This window comes from Physella acuta, unplaced genomic scaffold (genome assembly GCF_028476545.2).
Source record: "Physella acuta isolate Inbredline_101_S28 unplaced genomic scaffold, ASM2847654v3 ptg001246l, whole genome shotgun sequence".
In the NCBI taxonomy this organism is placed as follows: Eukaryota; Metazoa; Mollusca; class Gastropoda; family Physidae; genus Physella; species Physella acuta.
The window spans coordinates 21,627-41,844 of record NW_026732762.1 but is presented as its reverse complement, the minus strand read 5'-3'; the positions used below and the strand labels follow the sequence as shown (position 1 = coordinate 41,844).

Here is a 20,218-nt window from a genome sequence, read left to right as displayed (position 1 = left end):
AGGGGAGTTAACTCTCTGAAATTTAAATCTCCCTCACACGATTACCCCTGAACTTTTTTTTTTACACAAGTTGAATGTTTCTATTATAATTTTTTTATGAGAAGAATGGAAATGGGTGGTAGAGAGAGTATTTTAACTAGTGTGATTGCCTTCCTGTACACTAGACGTACCATTTATATCGCCATAAAAAGTCATCACTTCATGGTTACACCATCTGCTCACGACAATCTAAAGCTCCAATTAAAAATAAGTAGCGAATTGAAAACAGGAAGGCTATCGATGGGCAGAATAACTAGCATTGTGATATATATATATATATATATATATATATATATATATATATATATATATATATATATATATATATATAATATGCATAGTACAAACACCCACACGTATAATACATATATATAAACATATATAAATATACTTATATATATATATATACATATATAAACATACACACACACTGTATATAAACATTATATATATATATATATATATATATATATATATATATATATATATATATATATATATTAATATATATATATATATATATATGGGTCTGCTACAAACTCGCAGAAGACATTTGCCCAAATGACGTTTGAGGTCTACACACACACACACACGCGCGCATATATATATATATATATATATATATATATATATATATATATATATATATATATATATATATATATACAGTTTCAAAACTCTCTACGTCCTTCAAGGCCGTGTCCGACATGATAGCGAGGTAAGCAAACCTATAAATCTTCCTTCATACAAGGGCGACAATCCTCACTTTATTGTTTTCAGCTTGCGCATGTGCGGCCACGTTTGCCTGAGAACCATCGCCTGCCGGGGCGACCAAAAATATCTGCGTATTGGTAGGGATATCTATTGCATAATTGATTGGTTGTCCGCGCGAGGCAGACGACAAAAAGCCTGTGTTGGAGATCCGGCGCTACGCGTCCTGACCGGAAATAGATCATCCCGCTTATGTGCGAAAACATCGGACATCGAGATGTGTCCCATACATCACAACTACTTTTGCTGTCGAGGCTAAAGCTGTTCTATTTTTACACCCCGGCTTAGGTTTCCGAGTTGTATCTGATGTACTTTATTTCTTTATTTTCGAGATGGCCCATCTCATTGTTCCACAAAATAATATAAACAATTTTTTATCGCCTGTTATCTACTTCTTGAATTGTTTTTTTTATCGTTTTTATGTACTTCTTGAATTGTTCTTTATCGCTTGCTGTGAGCTTCTTGAATTGTTTTTTTATCGCGTATTATGTACTTCTTGAATTGTTTTTTAACAACATTGCTATGTACTTCTTGATTTTTTTTTATCCTTTGCTATGTACTTTTTAATTGTTTTTTATCGCTTGCTATGTACACCATGAATGGGCCATGTAATCAAGTGGTAGCAAATACAATCTTTCGATTACTATTCAGGTCCCGAGTACGATACACGTGTAAGAGTGTGTAGGACGTCTTTGAGTGCACCCAGCTCTAATGGGTACCTAACATAGTGGAAACGAAGATGGCTTGGCATAGTGCTGCGTGTTGGTAGGGATATCTATTGCATAACTGATTGGTTGTCTGCGCGGATTGGCGAAACAGATGAACTCTACTTCATCTGCCCAAGATATCACCAGGATGTGAATATAGTAACAAAGTACCGTCCAACCGTAGTTTCATTGTTAAATCGGTCTCTTTAAATAAGCCAGTAGTCTCTGAGCATCATTCTGTCAAACTACTTGTGTAGCCAACCTCAGTTTTTTTTCACATAGGCTTTACATGGGAGGTAAGCCTCCTCTTGTATTGGTTTAACTTTATAAATTAGACCAACAAAAGTGAAAGAAGCCTATGTTCCTTGGGCACACAAGGGAAAAGACGATGATGAACTTTATAAAGTAGAAAATGTTGCAAACAGCAAATAACATCAGCGATAATTTCGTTATAATTATAAGCTAAACTGAAGTAGTCCAAAGAAATTTATATCGATCACGCCTTCATCCCCCCCCCCTCCCGACTCCCCAATCCACACTTAACTTTGTCCTAGTTGTATTAACCCATATTGTTCTACCCTGTCCGTGTGACCTTATCAATTATGTCCTTACCTTAGGACCCTATGAAACATTTCCCTAACATAGGACCCGGATAATAACGCTGTAGGACAAAAGCTGCTCACCCCAGTTTTACCCCAATGAAATCTTTGCTCAAGGCCAGCGTACTCACCAACTAGGTCACTGGTCTAATGAAGAGCTCTTGGCACCAAGCGACCAATTATTTGGGATTTGTAAGGCTAGGATAAATATTTGGGGATTGTAAGACTAGGATAAATTGTTGGGGATTTTAAGACTAGGATAAATCATGGGGGATTGTAAGACTAGGATAAGTTGTTGGGGATTTTAAGACTAGAATAAATTATTGGGGATTGTAAGACTAGGATAAATTATTGGGGATTGTAAGATTATGATAAATTATTCGGGGGATTGTAAGGCTAGGATAAATTATGGGGTATTGTAAGACTAGGATAAATTATTGGGGATTGTAAGACTAGGATAAATTATTGGGGATCGTAAGACTAGGATAAATTATTGGGGATTGTAAGACTAGGATAAATTATTGGGGAGTTGAAATGTTAAGGTAAATTACTGGGGACTGAGAGGTTAGGGTAACACCGTAGACTGCGACCATAAATTGATTTTTCAATTTATTTTTTTCGACCTTTTTATTCCAACCTGCTATTTTTATAACAGTTTTCGCTACCTATATTCTAACATTGTTTCATCTGAACCGCTTTTAACTGCTCACTCCTAATATCCCTTTCTCTAGCTTGCCAATACTTGACGATGTCATGACGCTACTTCTTGCCCTTGGGTCTACAAATCCCCTGTAAGCGAAGTCCTAGAATACACTCACAAAAAACTGTTGTCTTATTTCCTCTTTCATCCAGCCTCACCCCTCCCCCCTTCACCGCCAGGACCGACAACCCCACTACCCAACATTAGCTAACGACGCCATCAGTTATCTTCGGCTCGCATCGGAACTTGTCTCCCTTGTTTAAATGGTCCTTAATGACATCATTCCCTCATTAATCTCGCGAGAGGGGGGTTTATCACCGACAGGTACATTACCCCGTCTTAAGTCCTGCTCGTTAGCCATAGCATCAGCGGACTAAAAACAAAGAGTTTATTTGATGGAGAATTGTGAGACAAACGTACGGACAGATAGACGGACAAATATCCAAACGGGTATATAAAAAAGGGTTCCCAGAAAGATGCGCAACGGAAAAAAAACTGCGCTTTTTTCTGTTTGCGCTTTTTTCTGTTTGCGCTTTTTTCTGTTTGCGCTTTTTTCTGTTTGCGCTTTTTTCTGTTTGCGCTTTTTTCTGTTTGCGCTTTTTTCCGTTGCGCATCTTTCTGGTCACCATCAAAAAGTAAATTTGGACAAATGTTGAAACGGGTATTTCATAAACAAAAGACGCAACAAAAGCTATAAACGGACAAATAACAAAAAGACGGACAAATATTCAAATGGGTATATCAAAAGACGGACAAATATTCAAACAGGAATACCAAAAACAAAACACAGACGGACAAACATTCAAACGTGTATTCCAAAAACAAAAGCCAGACAAATATTCAAACGTGTATTCCAAAAACAAAAGCCGGACAAACATTCAAACGTGTATTCCAAAAACAAAAGCCAGACAAATATTCAAACGTGTATTCCAAAAACAAAAGCCGGACAAACATTCAAACGTGTATTCCAAAAACAAAAGCCGGACAAACATTCAAACGTGTATTCCAAAAACAAAAGCCGGACAAACATTCAAACGTGTATTCCAAAAACAAAAGCCGGATAAAGATTCAAACGGGTATATAAAAAAGCCAAACTTTCTTTGGAACGGAAATATGAACAAGACCTTTTTTATGGTAGAAACGAGAGACAAATAAAACTAGGAAGAGACAGAATGAGAATTCTTCGCGGACGTAGAAGAAAGAAGATATGGTAAACAAATTCTCGCGGAGAGATCTAGGCCCCGGGGAAGGTTGGATAAGGAAATATTTTAATCCATAATCCTTAACAGAACTAACGCGTTATTGATTAAAGCTTTGTGGAAACTTCTGGACTCATGGGCTTTGGCTAGAATTTTAACTTCTGGCTTTGGCTAGAATTTTAACTTTTGGCGCTGGCTAGAATTTTAACTTCTGGCTTTGGCTAGAATTTTAACTTCTGGCTTTGGCTAGAATTTTAACTTCTGGCTTTGGCTAGAATTTTAACTTCTGGCTTTGGCTAGAATTTTAACTTCTGGCTTAGGCTAGAATTTTAACTTCTGGCTTTGGCTAGAATTTTAACTTCTGGCTTAGGCTAGAATTTTAACTTCTGGCTTTGGCTAGAATTTTAACTTCTGGCTTTGGCTAGAATTTTAACTTCTGGCTTTGGCTAGAATTTTAACTTCTGGCTTTGGCTAGAATTTTAACTTTTGGCGCTGGGTTAGAATTTTAACTCATGGGGTTTGTTTGTAATTTTAACTTCTTTGTCTGACCGCTAAAGAAATTTGCACTCGACGTTTTTCTCAGCAGAAATGCATGCTCCCCACCCCATATGTATATAGTAAAAGAATTGCAGAATAATATTTGGGCGAAAATTCAGGGTTAAAATTGCAGTTCTCAATGTTTATTCAGAAAGGAATTCTAATTTCCGAAATATATTTGGATAATATTCACTTGACCGATACTTGAGATACAAATTTTAGTTTTCCATATTATACAAATTTTAGGCTTCCATATTTGCTAGTTGGTTATTATGTATCTAGGCTGAAATATTATTTCAATATATTTTTTTTTAAAACATACTAGTCCCTGATTCTGTCAAATTACTAAAACTTTTATATTTTTAAACTACAATTTTTATACAGGTTAGTTGAAAGAATTATGGAGCTGTGTCATGTTTATGTAATTTCTTGGCATGATGCACAATTTTGTATGAGACTTACTGATGCCCAGTCTTCAGATGACAGTTCGTGATACCCAGTCTAACGTGGGCAGTTCCTGATGCCCAGTCTTATGTGGGCAGATCTAATTCCCAGTATTATCTGGACAGGTAGTGAAGCCCAGTCTGTGGGCAGTTCATGAAACGTCTGTACTGTATATTTGACCATTTAAATTGCCACCAGCGTACAGTGGGTGTAGGACCTGTTTACTTGGCTCTGGTGTGTGGTCCAAGCGGTAAAAAACAACAAGCATGCTATGCTTAGGATATCCAAGCCAAGCATGCTGTGCTTGGGATGTTCAGGTCAAGCATGCTATGCTTGGGATGTTCAGGTAAATCATCCTATGCCTAGGATGTCCAAGCCAAACATGCTATACTTGGGATGTCCAAGCGGTCATCTGCTTCACTTTTCTATTATTAACCAAAAATATGAAAATTTTAAATTGTATTTTTTAAGTAGCTAGTGAAACGCGTCATCAACACATAAAAATTCGTCCTTGAATTATCGTTTTAAAACTTTAATATTGTCATATATTTTTTTATCAGAATGCATTCAATAAACGATTAAATGTTTTAAATTTCAAAACATGCTCATGTTTTACCTTGTTTAACACGTCTCCTCAAATTAATATCTTAGCGAGGGCAATGGCAGCTTCTGTGGCCTTTAGAAGTCGAACTTTGACCTGAAAGGTCGTCTACGTTCTCTTGAGCCTTCGGATAAATTGTATGTTGTGACTGTTTGACCTCCGCTTTTTCGACTATAACCTCCCCGACCTAAGGTCTTTAATGTATTATTCTAAAGAGGGCTAACCAGAGGCGTAGCGAGGTGGGGGCGGGGGGGGGGCATATGTCCCCGGGCGCCGACCTTAGGGGGGGGGGCGCCAAAATTGGTTGGAAAAACAAATTGAAAGTTTCAGGGGGGTGCAAATGAAATGTTCGAGGGGGGTGCAAATCGAAAGTTCGAGGGGGGAGTGCAAATCGAAAGTTTGAGGGGGGGGGGGTGCAAATCAACAGCTCGAGGGGGGGGGGTGCATATCGAAAGTTTGTCCCCGGGCGCCGGGAAGGGTCGCTACACCTCTGCCCCTCACCCCCACCCCTTCCCCCCTAATGAAATAAAATTTATATAGCAAATAAAAACTTTTATCAGAGTCCGCCCTAACCTCCAGAAAGTTTAGTCCGCTCCACCTCCATTAAGTATCAAGTGCCCACCCCCCACCCCCACCCCCAAGGAGAAAAAAGTCTGAAAGAAATTCTGCCCTCCACAAAACCACAAAACTTCACCAGATTAGCGCTTTCACAACACAGAACTTCACCAGATTAGTGGTATCACTACACTTCAAAAGATTAGCGCTTTCACAACACAGAACTTCACCTGATTAGTGGTATCACTACACTTCACCAGATTAGCGCTTTCACAACACAGAATTTAACATGGATTTTCCGAAACATTTTTTATTTCTCTTGCATGTAAACGTTAGGTCAAGAAGTAGCTTCAACTCCTATTATCTGCTCCTGTTGTCTAGACTATACATAGAAACACTTGTATTTTTTTAAAACAGATTTTCAAGTTTTGAATGAACCCAGTTTACATTGTCTTACTGTTGGGGAAATTGATTTTTCGCCAGCCTTGAAACTTCAAACAATTTTTTTTTTATCGGCGAGTAAATATGAAAACCTTTTCGTCGTAAAATAAAAGCTTATTTGTCGATTTTTACAGCCAAGTAGTTTCTCTGTTGGAAAGTCTGCTTGGTACTGATGTTTTGCTTGTTGGCTGACTAGATGGAGTGGTGGACCATCTGTTTGATGATGGGAGCTTGTAGATTTTGTGAGTGACAAATGGAGAGGGCGGCCTTTTGTTGTGATTTTTGTGAGTAACAAATGGAGTGGGCGGTCTTTTGTTGTGATTCTCTAAAGCCCAATCGGGCAACACATACCACCTTGAACACGACCACTCGTATCACTAAAAGTAACCAAAGGTTTTGATGTCATGAAACAGCCCACGGTAAATGACGTCACATAATTTTTTTCACAAAATTCCAGACCTCTCAATGACGTAACAAAACACAGGAACCCTATAACTTGTACTACAAAGTCCCACTTGTATTTTAATAATAAGTTAAACCTTTGTGGGTCTGTTTGTTGTCCCACTACCCACTAATAACCCGCATTTCCCCACTGATAACCCGTGTTTTCCTATACACGACCCGTGGGTCGTCGCTAAAGAGGGTGGGGACAAAATTGACAACCGCCCCCCTCCCCCCCCCCAGACAATAAAGTAAGGTATCCACACGAAACCATATTTTTATACAAAAGTAAAGTTTGATATCTACTTAGTCTTGGTGTTGGACTAAGTCTATAGGGCTGGTAAGTAGGTCAATAAACAGTTCTATGGCTCATGCAGGTTTTATTGTGCCGTAGAACTGGTTGGTGACCTACTTACCAGCCCTATTGCAGCATAGTGTGATTTTTATGAAGGCTGGACTGGTCTGTTATATTCAATTAACCTGTGTACAGAAAATATGAGTACTTGTGATGACGCTAGTTTAGGTCAAGTAGATAGAGAAACAGACTCTAGATAGTTGGGTGGAGACCAATGGACGTACAGGAGCTGACCGGTCACGTGGGACGGTCAGCTGACCACTGAGGCGTGAGCCAGTATCAAGATTAGCGGCAGTTGATAGGTAGCTAGCGAGGAGAGCAGAAGGTGTTAGGTAGCGGTTAGAGACGGTCGTAATAGTAGATAGCATATAGTATGAACAGTATACAGTAAAGAATAGATTAGTTAGGTTAGGTAGGAAGTTGATTATAAATGTTAATAAACAACATTGTATTTTGAACTTGAACGTGTGTTGGATATTTCTTCATCTCAATTCATCACCCCCACTCTCACATCTGGGTAGTTGTTGTTTATCCCTCCCTCCCCCCCTCACAGTACTCCTTCTATATCCACATCTAGAGATAAAAAAAACTCTGGAAAAATTCTAATCAACGATGTGGTAGATGGTGAGTGGTAAATACACCACCACGTGATCAGACTAGACCAAGTGGCTGGCTCCATGTTCTAGGGATATTTTTTTTTCTCGCGTGGTACTGGCATTTATTGTTCTGGAGGCTTAAGTCCCTCTCGTAGATTCTCGTCAGGTGACTGCGAGAAATAAAAGAAAATTTTCTCTCGAGATCTGAACGAGGCGCGGACACAGCTAGATGAGATTTTAAGGGGTAGAGGTGGGGTAGGGGAGTGGGGCGTGGCAGTCTCGGTTGTCCAGCTTTAGCCGGGGTCATCCACTACTCTTGTGTCTCAATGACCATTAAATGGCGAAATCTGGTTGTCATGGTGATCGTTTAACAATAATCTAAAGAAAAACATCCTATATTTCTGAGAGGTTTTGTAACTACTTTTATAAGGTGTATCTGATTTGTAATGATTGGGTCACATGACATGCGTTTATTTCAATATTACTACGTTGTGCTACTTTATCCCATGCCATATGTTACAATGCTACAGAACGGAACTGCAATGGAAGGCAATGGAAGGCATAATTGTTACTTTAAAAACAAATTCTACTGAAATATACCACCAATTTATTGTAGCAGATGTCTGGTTGTCACTGGGGTTGTCTGTGAGTCACTGGGTTGTCTGTGGGTCACTGGGTTGTCTGTGGGTCACTGCGTTGTCTGTGAGTCATTGGGTTGTCTGTGGGTCGCTGGGTTGTCTGTGGGTCGCTGGGTTGTCTGTGGGTCACTGGGTTGTCTGTAGTTCACTGGGTTGTCTGTGAGTCATTGGGTTGTCTGTGGGTCACTGGGTTGTCTGTGGGTCACTGGGTTGTCTGTGGGTCACTGGGTTGTCTGTAGGTCACTGGGTTGTCTGTGGGTCACTGGGTTGTCTGTGGGTCACTGGGTTGTCTGTAGGTCACTGGGTTGTCTGTGGGTCACTGGGTTGTCTGTGGGTCGCTGGGTTGTCTATGGGTCGCTGGGTTGTCTATGGGTCATTGGATCTCTGAGTGTATTGGTCACTCTGTTTCTGGATCTGTATGACGGTCACTGGGTCTGTGGGTCTCTGGGTTACGAGTCGCTGGGTCTGATAAACAATGGGTCTGACGATCACTATACTGATTGAAAAAGGTAGCATGTCAGGTCTTCAATGAACCATCCCAAAAACTTCTGTCTTGCCCTACATAAATCGTTTCACTTAGGCGACTGCATTTCAAATATCCAATACACCTACATCAAACTCTACTCTCTCTCTCTACACACACACACTGACACATAAGCTTATTTTTACTTCATTTTTTTAATATCATTTACTGTCTTTTTCTCTGTATTTCTGTACATCTCTCTCTCCCTCGCTTCATCACTATTTTTTTGTAACCTCCCTCCCCAACCCACCCCTCCCCTCCCCCTCCCCTTCTCGCTTAAACTCCAGGACTCTTTAAATCCTTCAAAACAAATGTGTTTACGTTAGAGAAATATCTATTTTTATATCTTAATAATTTATAGCAACTACTTTATTTTGCACTGCAAGCAAATGGCAAATATTTTTTTTTTTGCTCTGTTTAAACGTTGAAAAATAATTTATTTTTTTTCGTTAAAAATATTCAACTTACAAGAAGCAAATCCATGTTTTACACTTGTGCCAAAGGGAAATAATATAACCTCAAGTTTACTATGAATTCTAAGTGTGTTTTCTTGGACAAGGAGAGCATACATATGTTGGGGAGGGGTGATGATGAAGTGGGGCAGGGACGGGGGGAGATGAATGAACAAAAAATATTTTAATCTCGATTGAAATTTTTTTTTTCGTCTCCGCCATTTGAAACCACTGCTTGGGCACCCATCAAAAATTTAATGACACTACTCAGCAGGGGAGATAACTCGCTTTAATGACGCGACCCTTCGAGGGAAATAACTTTTTTTTCTGTCGAGGCGAGTGATATTCACATTTTACGCAAGGACATGCGTTACGTATGCCCTCGCACTCGTTGTAATCTCGTCAATGAAGGGGGATTTGCAAGTCTCGTTCTACTTTAGAATTGTCAATACGTTTTACTGTGCAAATTAGGATAGTTTGGTTTTATTTTTATTTTTATTTTGTCTAGCTGTATTCAAGAAATATGGATGGTTTATGTAATACATTTAAATGTGTTATGTATGTCTACACCTTGGCCTATTTCTTGCCAGGGATTCTCTGTTTAAGGCTCAAGGTTATTATGCTAATAATTCTTTTGTTGAATAATAGCCGTCAATGCACCTATAGTTTTTCCAACCCCCCCCCCCCCCCCGGGAACGAAATGGAACGTATATTATTTACCAACGATATACTTCAATCAGTGTCTGCCCCCTTGGAAATTTAAGCCCCCCCCCCCCCCCCCCCACCCTCCATCCTCCGTGAGCAAAATGTCGGAAAGAAACTGTTTGCCAGATGGCATAGTTTAATGGCTGCTGTATTCGGTGGTTACATTAAAGGTTGTGATCAATGGTTATAGGTTATTTTAAAGGTTATTATTAGGGTTGTGTTTGTGGTTACGGTTATAATTATGGTTAAGATAATGGGTAATGTAGTTATGAGCAAAAGGTTATTATTATGGTTGTGTTTGTGGTTAAGGTTATAATTATTGTTAAGATTATGGGTAATGTAGTTATGAATAATGTTAAAGGTTATTATTATGGTTGTGTTTGTGGTTGTGATTACGACCATAAATACGGTTACCGTTATGGTTTCGGCTACACGTATGCACTATTTATGTATTTAGCCTAATAGCTATGGTTAATAGCTATACTTAATGGCTAATGGCTAAATGTGTATGTTGCAGGTGGTCAAGATGATGATTATCGTCGTCTGCCTGTTCGTCATTTGCTGGATGCCTTTACAGATGTACAACCTGGTGGAGATCATAACGCCTCAAGTCAATGAGTAAGTCTCTGTCACGTGATATGTTGCTATAAATAGCTCAGGCAAATATAAAACCTCTAGTAACCTAACCCGTCTAATGAGTTTTCTAACCTGAGACATTAGATGTTTCCCTTTACCTGTATTGTTGTCCTTAAGTATTCGTTGTTGTCCAGTTATATTCTTTGTTGACCCATAACATTCGTTGTTGTGCTTTAGCCTTAGTTGTTGTTTAGCATTTGTTGTTGCCCTTTAGCATTTGTTGTTGCCCTTTAGCATTTGTTGTTGCCCTTTAGCATTTGTTGTTAGAGTCCTTTAGCATTAGTTGTTGTCCTTTAGCATTTGTTGTTGTCCTTTAGCATTTGTTGTTGTCCTTTAGCATTTGTTGTTGTCCTTTAGCATTTGTTGTTGTTCTTTAGTATTTGTTGTTGTCCTTTAGCATTTGTTGTTGCCCTTTAGCATTTGTTGTTGCCATTTTAACATTCACCGTTGCCCTGTTGCTGTCGTTGTCGCCCGTTTAGCATTTGTTGTTGCCCTATATTGTTACCATAAAACAAAAGTTGTTACTTTGTTGTATAAATGTTACTGAGATAGCTTGACCATTAACGTGTGTGATTTATTGATACGGTCCATTGCATTTGAACAAGTATCGGTTCTTATTGATCAACCGAATTCACATACTCTGTAATCGTATAGCGAGCGATGCGTTATACCCATCGGCCGTATTTATCATTGGCTAAGGATTTGGGGACTATATGATGTATTGGAATAGGTGTTTTAAAATGCAACAATTATGGATTAAATTAGAAACTATGTTTTACCACCACCATGATATTGTAAATAAAATTTTCTTTTTAAATTATTTCTAAAAACTATTTCTTAAGAATACAAGAAGTATTTCCTAAAAGTCCACCCCCCCCCCCCCCCCCCGTTTCCCTAGAATGAGTTAAGTCACTTATAGACGTCCCCAAAAATAATGTTTGTACACTTTCTGTAGTTCTTTATATAGTCGAATACAGCCAGTTTGATAACGTATCGTATATACTTTCTCTCTCCCCCAACCCTTTCGCGTTAACAAGTAACATGTTAACAACCCAGATCTAACAATCGAAATTTCATCCATCGAACAATAACACAAGAAAAGATTCCCTTAACAATGAACCCCCCCCCCCCCCCCACCCCCGACACCTGCCCCATTTATGACACGCTCCTGAGGGATGTGAGACGATGCGTGGCGTGTTGACATCCGGTTCAAGATGACTCCGGTCCGTGGAGAGTACACCGGAAGTGTGAGCCCGGAGTAGCAGAACCCGAATCGTTCACACCCGAGGATCGTTGAGACGCTTGCACTTCCTGTGAGCCAGTCGCTGATTGGCTGCCATGAGAATCGTTCATGTGACGTCTCACGGGATTGGTTGAAATCATGCAGTACAGTAATGACTCTAATGAAGGGAATTTTATTTTAATTAATACATGTCGATTAGAGATTTTTTTTTTTAAATCATGCACTTTAATGCCGAGGTGACTAGCTTGGATCAAAACATTAAAAATATGCTAAATTAAGTTTATTAATGTGATATTTGAGAGAGATTTTAATGACACCAAATTTACACTAAATAGAGTAATAAATTGTTATTTAAAATTAAAGTGCGTACATTTTCTGAGGTTGTTGGTGACGAAGTGGGTTGTTGTGTTTGGTAGGGTTGTCACACATTGTTGTATGATGTGTGATCAGCTGATATATGTATACCACATACAGCGTTGTTTCAGTCGTGTGATGGGTGAATGATGATCTATGGCGTTGCTCATAAATGTAAACAGAGTTTCTTCCAGGTATCTCTTCCCCCCCCCCCCATCCCCGAAAAATTTCAAGTGCCCCACCGGAGAAAAAAAAGTCTGGAAGAAACACTGAATGTAAAGTACTGCACTTAATCCGGAAGTGTGTCTTTAAGTATTTCTGTAAATAAAGTTGATAAATTATATTATTAGGATACGGATAAAATAGCCTGTACAGCTCCTAGAATATTTTAGATCAGGGGTCTCCAAACTTTTGAGTCCGAGGGCCGCATTAACTATCAAATTTCAGTTCGGGGGCCAGTTTCTTCCAGGCATGTCTTTGATTTGTCTGGGCAAAGTTCTTCAGCCATCACCAACAAACGACTTTTCCTTGGACAAAAAGATCTCCGCGGGCCGGATGAGAGGACTTCGAGGGCCGCATCCGGCCCGCGGGCCGTAGTTTGGAGACCCCTGTTTTAGATGAAATAAAGTACACAACGGCCATTTTCTCAATGGTATTTGAAGAACCCAGGTTTTATACTGCTGCTTAGTACCATCACAAGGCGAGTGCAGGGGAGGAGCGGGGGGTGGGGGTGGGGGTCCGCACCGGATAAAACCATTTAAAATGTGACACCAAAACGAAAAAGCATAAACATTAGTTTCAAAATAATGTTTTATCTACAAAACTAATAAAATGGAATGGGAGGGGGTGACACCAAACCAAAACAACGGAATTTTTACCTAAACATGGGAATTTTTACCTAAAAAACGGAATGTTTACCTCAACAACCGAATGTTTACCTAAACATGGGAATGTTTACCTAAACCTGGGAATGTTTACCTAAACCTGGGAACGTTTACCTAAACCTGGGAATGTTTACCTAAACCTGGGAATGTTTACCTAAACCTGGGAATGTTTACCTAAACATGGGAATGTTTACCTAAACCTTGGAATGTTTACCTAAACCTGGGAATGTTTACCTAAACATGGGAATGTTTACCTAAACCTTGGAATGTTTACCTAAACCTGGGAATGTTTACCTAAACATGGGAATGTTTACCTAAACCTGGGAATGTTTACCTAAACCTGGGAATGTTTACCTAAACCTGGGAATGTTTACCTAAACATGGGAATGTTTACCTAAACCTGGGAATGTTTACCTAAACCTGGGAATGTTTACCTAAACCTGGGAATGTTTACCTAAACATGGGAATGTTTACCTAAACATGGGAATGTTTACCTAAACCTGGGAATGTTTACCTAAACCTGGGAATGTTTACCTCAACAACCGAATGTTTACCTAAACATTTGTATGTTTCAGCTACAAGTACATCAACATCATCTGGTTCACTTCCAACTGGTTGGCCATGAGCAACTCCTGTTACAACCCCTTTATCTATGGGCTTCTCAATGTAAGTACGGCACATCACGTGATAGGCTAGTCACGTGACTGGTGATTTAACACACTGATCGTGTGACCAGAAGTGGTTTTCTTACATTTTGTTCAGAAATTGAAAAGTAAATTTTTTTTTATTAAAATCAATAAAATTTGTAGCATGTTGACCCCAATATTATAATTTTTTTTGGTTTGTTTCAAAGGTTTAAACGAATACGATTAGATTTTAACAAAAAAATAAATAAAAATAAAAGCTAAAGCCTGTGATCGATTTAACTTTTTGTGTATGCAAGTAAAGTAATAATAACGAAAAATAGTAAAACATGGCAAAAATACCGAAACAAAAGATTAAAAGATAGAAGCCATTTATAAAATGTATTGAATAATTTTTTTAAATCGATTTAAATTATAATATGAAAGAGGAAATAGAGGTAAAATTTATGAAATTAATATGTTTATGGCGTATGAAATAATGTAACAAATGTCTGTTGATGACGTGTAACAAATCTCTGTTTGATGACGTGTAACAAATATCTGTTGATGACGTGTAACAAATCTCTGTTTGATGACGTGTAACAAACGTCTGTTGATGACGTGTAACAAATGTCTGTTGATGACGTGTAACAAATGTCTGTTTGATGACGTGTCACAAACGTCTGTTGATGACGTGTAACTAATGTCTGTTGATGACGTGTAACAAATGTCTGTTTGATGACGTGTAACAAATGTCTGTTGATGACGTGTAACAAATGTCTGTTTGATGACGTGTAACAAATGTCTGTTTGATGACGTGTAACAAATGTCTGTTGATTACGTGTAACAAATGTCTGTTGATGACGTGTAACAAATGTCTGTTTGATGACGTGTAACAAATGTCTGTTGATGACGTGTAACAAATGTCTGTTGGTGACGTGTAACAAATGTCTGTTGATGACGTGCAGGAGAAGTTCAAGCGTGAGTTCAGACAGCTGTTCGCCATGTGCCCGTGCTGGAACACGCACGGAGACTACTACACGGAGTACTTCTCAGAGGATGCCAATATTTGCAGGAGGATGAATGGCCACGGCTCGACCAACAGGTGAGAGACAGGTGTAGTCTTGTGTGAGGGGTGGTCTAGTCTAGTGTTGTGTGAGGGGTGGTCTAGTCTAGTGTTGTGTGAGGGGTGGTCTAGTCTAGTGTTGTGTGAGGGGTGGTCTAGTCTAGTGTTGTGTGAGGGGTGGTCTAGTCTAGTGTTGTGTGAGGGGTGGTCTAGCAACATTTGCAGGAGGATGAATGGCCACGGCTCGACCAACAGGTGAGGGACGGTCTAGTTCAGCATAAGTGTGAGGGGTGGTCTAGTTCAGCATAAGTGTAAGGGGTGGTCTAGTCTAGTATTGTGTGAGGATGGTCTAGTCTAGTATTAGTATGAGGGGTGTTCTGGTCAAGTCTAGCATTAGTATTAGTGTGATGGGCAGTCTAGTCTAGTATTAGAGTGAGAGGTGGTCTAGTCTAGTATTACTATGAGGGGTGGTCTAGTCTAGTATTAGTTTGAAGGGTGCTCTAGTATAGTATTAGTGTGAGGGGTGGTCTAGTCTAGTATTAGTTTGAAGGGTGGTCTAGTCTAGTATTAGTGTGAGGTGTGGTCTAGTTTAGTATTAGTGTGAGGGGGTGGTCTAGTCTAGTATTAGTGTGGGAAGGTGTGGTCTAGTCTAGTATTGTGTGAGGGTTTGTCTAGTCTAGTATTAGTGTTAGGTGTGGTCTAGTCTAGTATTAGTGTGAGGTGTGGTCTAGTCTAGTATTAGTGTGAGGGGGTGGTCTAGTCTAGTATTAGTGTGAGGGGGTGGTCTAGTCTAGTATTAGTGTGGGAAGGTGTGGTCTAGTCTAGTATTGTGTGAGGGTTTGTCTAGTCTAGTATTAGTGTTAGGTGTGGTCTAGTCTAGTATTAGTGTGAGGTGTGGTCTAGTCTAGTATTAGTGTGAGGGGGTGGTCTAGTCTAGTATTAGTATTAGAGTGAGTCATAGCCTAGTTTTGTGTGTATGTAGAGGGAAGGAAAGTTCAACTCAAGCCATGGAGTCAGAGGTGGTCTAGTCCAGACTTTGTGAAGAGGATGGCATAGATTAGTTTTGGTATTGGGTTCTCTAGTCTTGGTGAAAGGAATTTACCAATCCAAGCGATTTTATGGTGCTATTGTAAATTGTATTTCTAAATTTACTAAATTTTTTAAATTAATGGTCAAAGGGACGCAATTCATGATTTAAATAGTTTGATAAAGTAAAGGGAAGTTATTTCTTGATATATATAATTTTTTTATTTAATAGAGGCTACAAATATTTTTTAAACTAAAATCTTTATTTCAACAAGTAATGAATAATGGTTAAGTAATAACTTTCTAGTGTCAAAAGTAAATTACTAATTACAATTTTCAAAGAAACCCTTTAATTTTTTTTATTGTCTATCTCTTATCTCGTAAATAAAATAATTATGTAATCAATAATGGCAACTATTTAAATAAGACTTAGCAGCAGTTTAAAAAATGTGTTTAAGGCCATTTAATTGTGTGGAATTGTTTAAAACGTTTTTGTTAATATTTTCATTACGCTACAAACTAATCAAACATAGAAAAAGTAAATAAACAATAAAAACGCCACTATGATGGACTTTTTATAAATAACAATCTGTGTTGTTTTCAAGTCAGTAAAAAAATCTTATACTGTAAGTCTGCTAGTTGTACCCAGTGGCGTAGCGAGGTCGGGTGTCACCCGGTGCGGCACTTAATGGTGTCACCCCCCAGAGGCTTAGCGACCCTTCCCGGGGACAAACTCTCAAATTTGCACACCCCCCCCCCCTCAAACTTTCGATTTGCACACCCCCACCTCAAAATTTTGATTTGCACACACCCCCCCCCCCCCTCAAACTTTTGATTTGCACCCCCTCCGCCGTCAAACTTTCGATTTGCACCACCCCCCTCAAGTTTTTCTCTATATATTTTTCTATTTTTTGCCTTGGTGTCACCCCCCCCTAAATGGTGTCACCCGGTGCCGTCCGCCCCCCCCCCCTCGCTACGCCTCTGGTTGTACCACTGCCTGTAGAATGCCACCCACTGATCTATCTCTCTACCCCCTCCAGCCGTCACGCCGCTGTCCGCTACAACTTCTATCGTGACGACAAGAAGGTCTACGCCAAGCAGATCCAGGTCCAAGCAGACGAGACCGAGACCTCCAACATATGACATAAAAAGAAAGGCGTCATCATCAAGATGACGTCATACGTGTAAGCTGGCGGTGCTGTGTGGTGCATCTCGTTGCGGGTTGCGTAAAAATGTGGAGTTTTCTTCACGGATTTATCATCACGGTGCTCAAAACCTAGATTCTTCTTCGTCGTGTTTATTTTTTTAAAGATGCTTTAAATGCAAGAGAAAATAAAAGACGTGTTGTTGGCATTGATGGGAAAGGACTTGATAAGAAGACGGAGCAGTAAATTATGGGATGTGGTGGTCAGTTTATAGACATGAGGAATGCATGAACATTTTGTTAATTAAGATAATTCGACTTAATAGCACGAAATGTTTTAGACTGACTGATAAATCTTGGACATAGGTTCTTTGACAAAGATCTTTTTTATATATTGGCGAAGAACAGTTAACAAATCGTAGAAGTTCTCAAAAAGAGTTATTGACGTGATGTGTTTTGTGTGCCGGGTATTTAAAGCCCACTTGTTAAAAATATTTCTTTTAAACTGACTTCTTCAAGCAACTTGAACAATATATTGCCCAACATTGGATCTTATCAACAGTCCAGTCCGTTTCAGAGAGTAAAATGAACTAAAATTAGAACTGTATTGATATTTGAGTTTGCTCCAACAGTACAGTTGTGTCTGGGAATTATATTGCAGCTTGGATGACTACCCCCACTCCGATTGTTTTGTAACAAAGCGTTGGATTGGTTGGATTCGTGTCAGGCTTGATTAGATAACCAACCAGCGGACACTTTTCTTTTTATATAGGTCACGTCGGCCAATCAAACCAACCGACACCAAGACAGGATTCTGTGTGAATTTGGAGATTTTAAAATGTAAACACACGGCGCAAAGAAACACATCAAAATAAAAACAAACATCTCACTAAACGTGCCCAACTACTAAAAGCAGGTTAGGGCATTGAACGGCACTAAATACACTGCCATTTTTAGATGCAGAATATGAAAAGCTACACATGTGCGTTAAGAAGAAAAGGGGAAAATTAAACAGCTTTTGGATACAACGTACGACTGAGATGAAAATAGAACCATTGTCATATATTGGAAATTCCAATTTTTACAGGTCTGCGATTAAGATGACGCTGGTCGAAAGAAAAGGAATGCAGATGGGTGGGGTGGAGGGTGGTGAAGTGTCAAATATTAGAATAATGCAGATAATCAGTTAGTAATCTACAGAAATTCTATAAGAAGAGTTTATAACTGTATTATGTTGTGATATAAATATGTAGCCTTTGTGGGTGGATTGTGGTAGAGAGCAATGGTAAATAAGACGATTTTCGACATGCTTTCATTACGTTGAATTCTGCTGTTTAAAATTTTTTCGCAAATAAAGACCAATAGAGAATTTTTTTTTTATTTAAATCTATTGAAGGTTTGAAATTGTTTTTGATGAAGATGAAAGAAGCTATTTTTTCCCTACTAATGTGACTCCCATTATTTAAACCCTAAACATGTTTCTAGTGTTATATAGTATCCGTGTTCATAGAGAAGTGAAAAGGGGGGGGGGGGAGTGTAGACTATTAGGGGTGGTGGTCTATGCAAAAGTTATATAACGTTACACAGGTTAGGGATGAGGTTCAATCTATTTTTACAATTAATTATAGGATATAATAAATGACCTAAGAATTTTAAAAACTGTTTTATAATCTACAGAATGTTGATATTTTGTGCAATACATGTATTGATATTTCTCAATGAGATCGTTATAAATCGTTATAACACTATTTAAACGCTAAGTCCAACGCTCCTCTATTGGCAAATTTTAATGTGTGTATAATTTGTATATAAAATAAGATTATACTTGGGTGCGTGTGTTATTTTAACTCGATATACGTTATACTATGTTTTGATGTTGTATACTTTATTATACTTTATATCACATGTTTAAAACAATAATTGTTGTTTTTTTTTAAATTATAAATGTTATCACCTGGCTAACATATGTTGTTTAACCAAATATGTGAATGAATCCGTTTATGGGGGTTTAATCTCTAACTGGTAAATTAGCTAAATCGAATACAATGTGTCAAAATATTTCTAGACTATGAATATATTTTTTAAAGTGAATACAAGGTGTTATGATATTTTTCTTTTAAAATACTTATCTATTATGTTTTTTTGCTTCTATACTTATAGGCTTATATACAGAATCGTACTGATTTTATTTAATTAAATGTTTTTTAGATTTGTCTTTATCATAACCAAGTTTGACTTTTTATTTTCCTGTATTTACATATTTTGTTCTGCACGATTTAGTTAGATCTAGCTATTTTTGTTACCAAACGTTTCATGGTTTGGGCTCAGTGTGATTCATATAGTCGTATAATAAGCTGAATCACTTATTGAAAACATTCGCTCTATATCACTGTAATCTCGACATCTATAATTTAATTATTTGCTCTAGGTGTTTTCTGTAAAATGCAATTATATGCAAACTAAAATATATCGTTGATATAAACAAATTAATATAGCCCCTTTAAACATATATATAGGGCATATATATATATATATATATATATATATATATATATATATATATATATATATATATATATATATATATATATATATATATATGCATGTATGACTATATATTGGCTATCTCTCTATATATATATTCTATATACTTACATAAACTAAATATTTATATCTTAAACTGTAGTGTGAAGTTGATGTGTTCTTATATTATATCACCATATGAATATTATATTGTGCCCTTACATAACCAAGTGTGTGTATGCTTATCAGTGTTTCTTCCAGACTTTTTTCTCTGGGGAGGGGGGCGGCTCTTGATATTTTCGGGGGGGGTGGGGGTGGGCGGACAACATTTTCCGGGAGAGGGAGGGCGGACACTGGTAAAAGTATGTTTTCAATATAAATTCTATTTCGTTCGAAGAGACGCCCGGAAGAAACTC

At 38.3% G+C, this 20,218-nt stretch overlaps 1 protein-coding gene across 1 annotated transcript; it reads left to right on the top strand.

Annotated features, from left to right (window-relative positions):
- The first annotated feature begins 1,050 nt into the window (after positions 1-1,050).
- Positions 1,051-17,324, top strand: LOC131957459 (substance-P receptor-like). Its single transcript, XM_059322291.1, has 5 exons — positions 1,051-1,118; positions 10,821-10,921; positions 13,996-14,086; positions 15,012-15,148; positions 17,176-17,324. The coding sequence occupies exons 2-5, from the start codon at positions 10,830-10,832 to the stop codon at positions 17,276-17,278; spliced, it is 423 nt and encodes a 140-aa protein (XP_059178274.1). The 5' UTR covers positions 1,051-1,118; positions 10,821-10,829; the 3' UTR covers positions 17,279-17,324.
- The last annotated feature ends 2,894 nt before the right edge of the window (positions 17,325-20,218 follow it).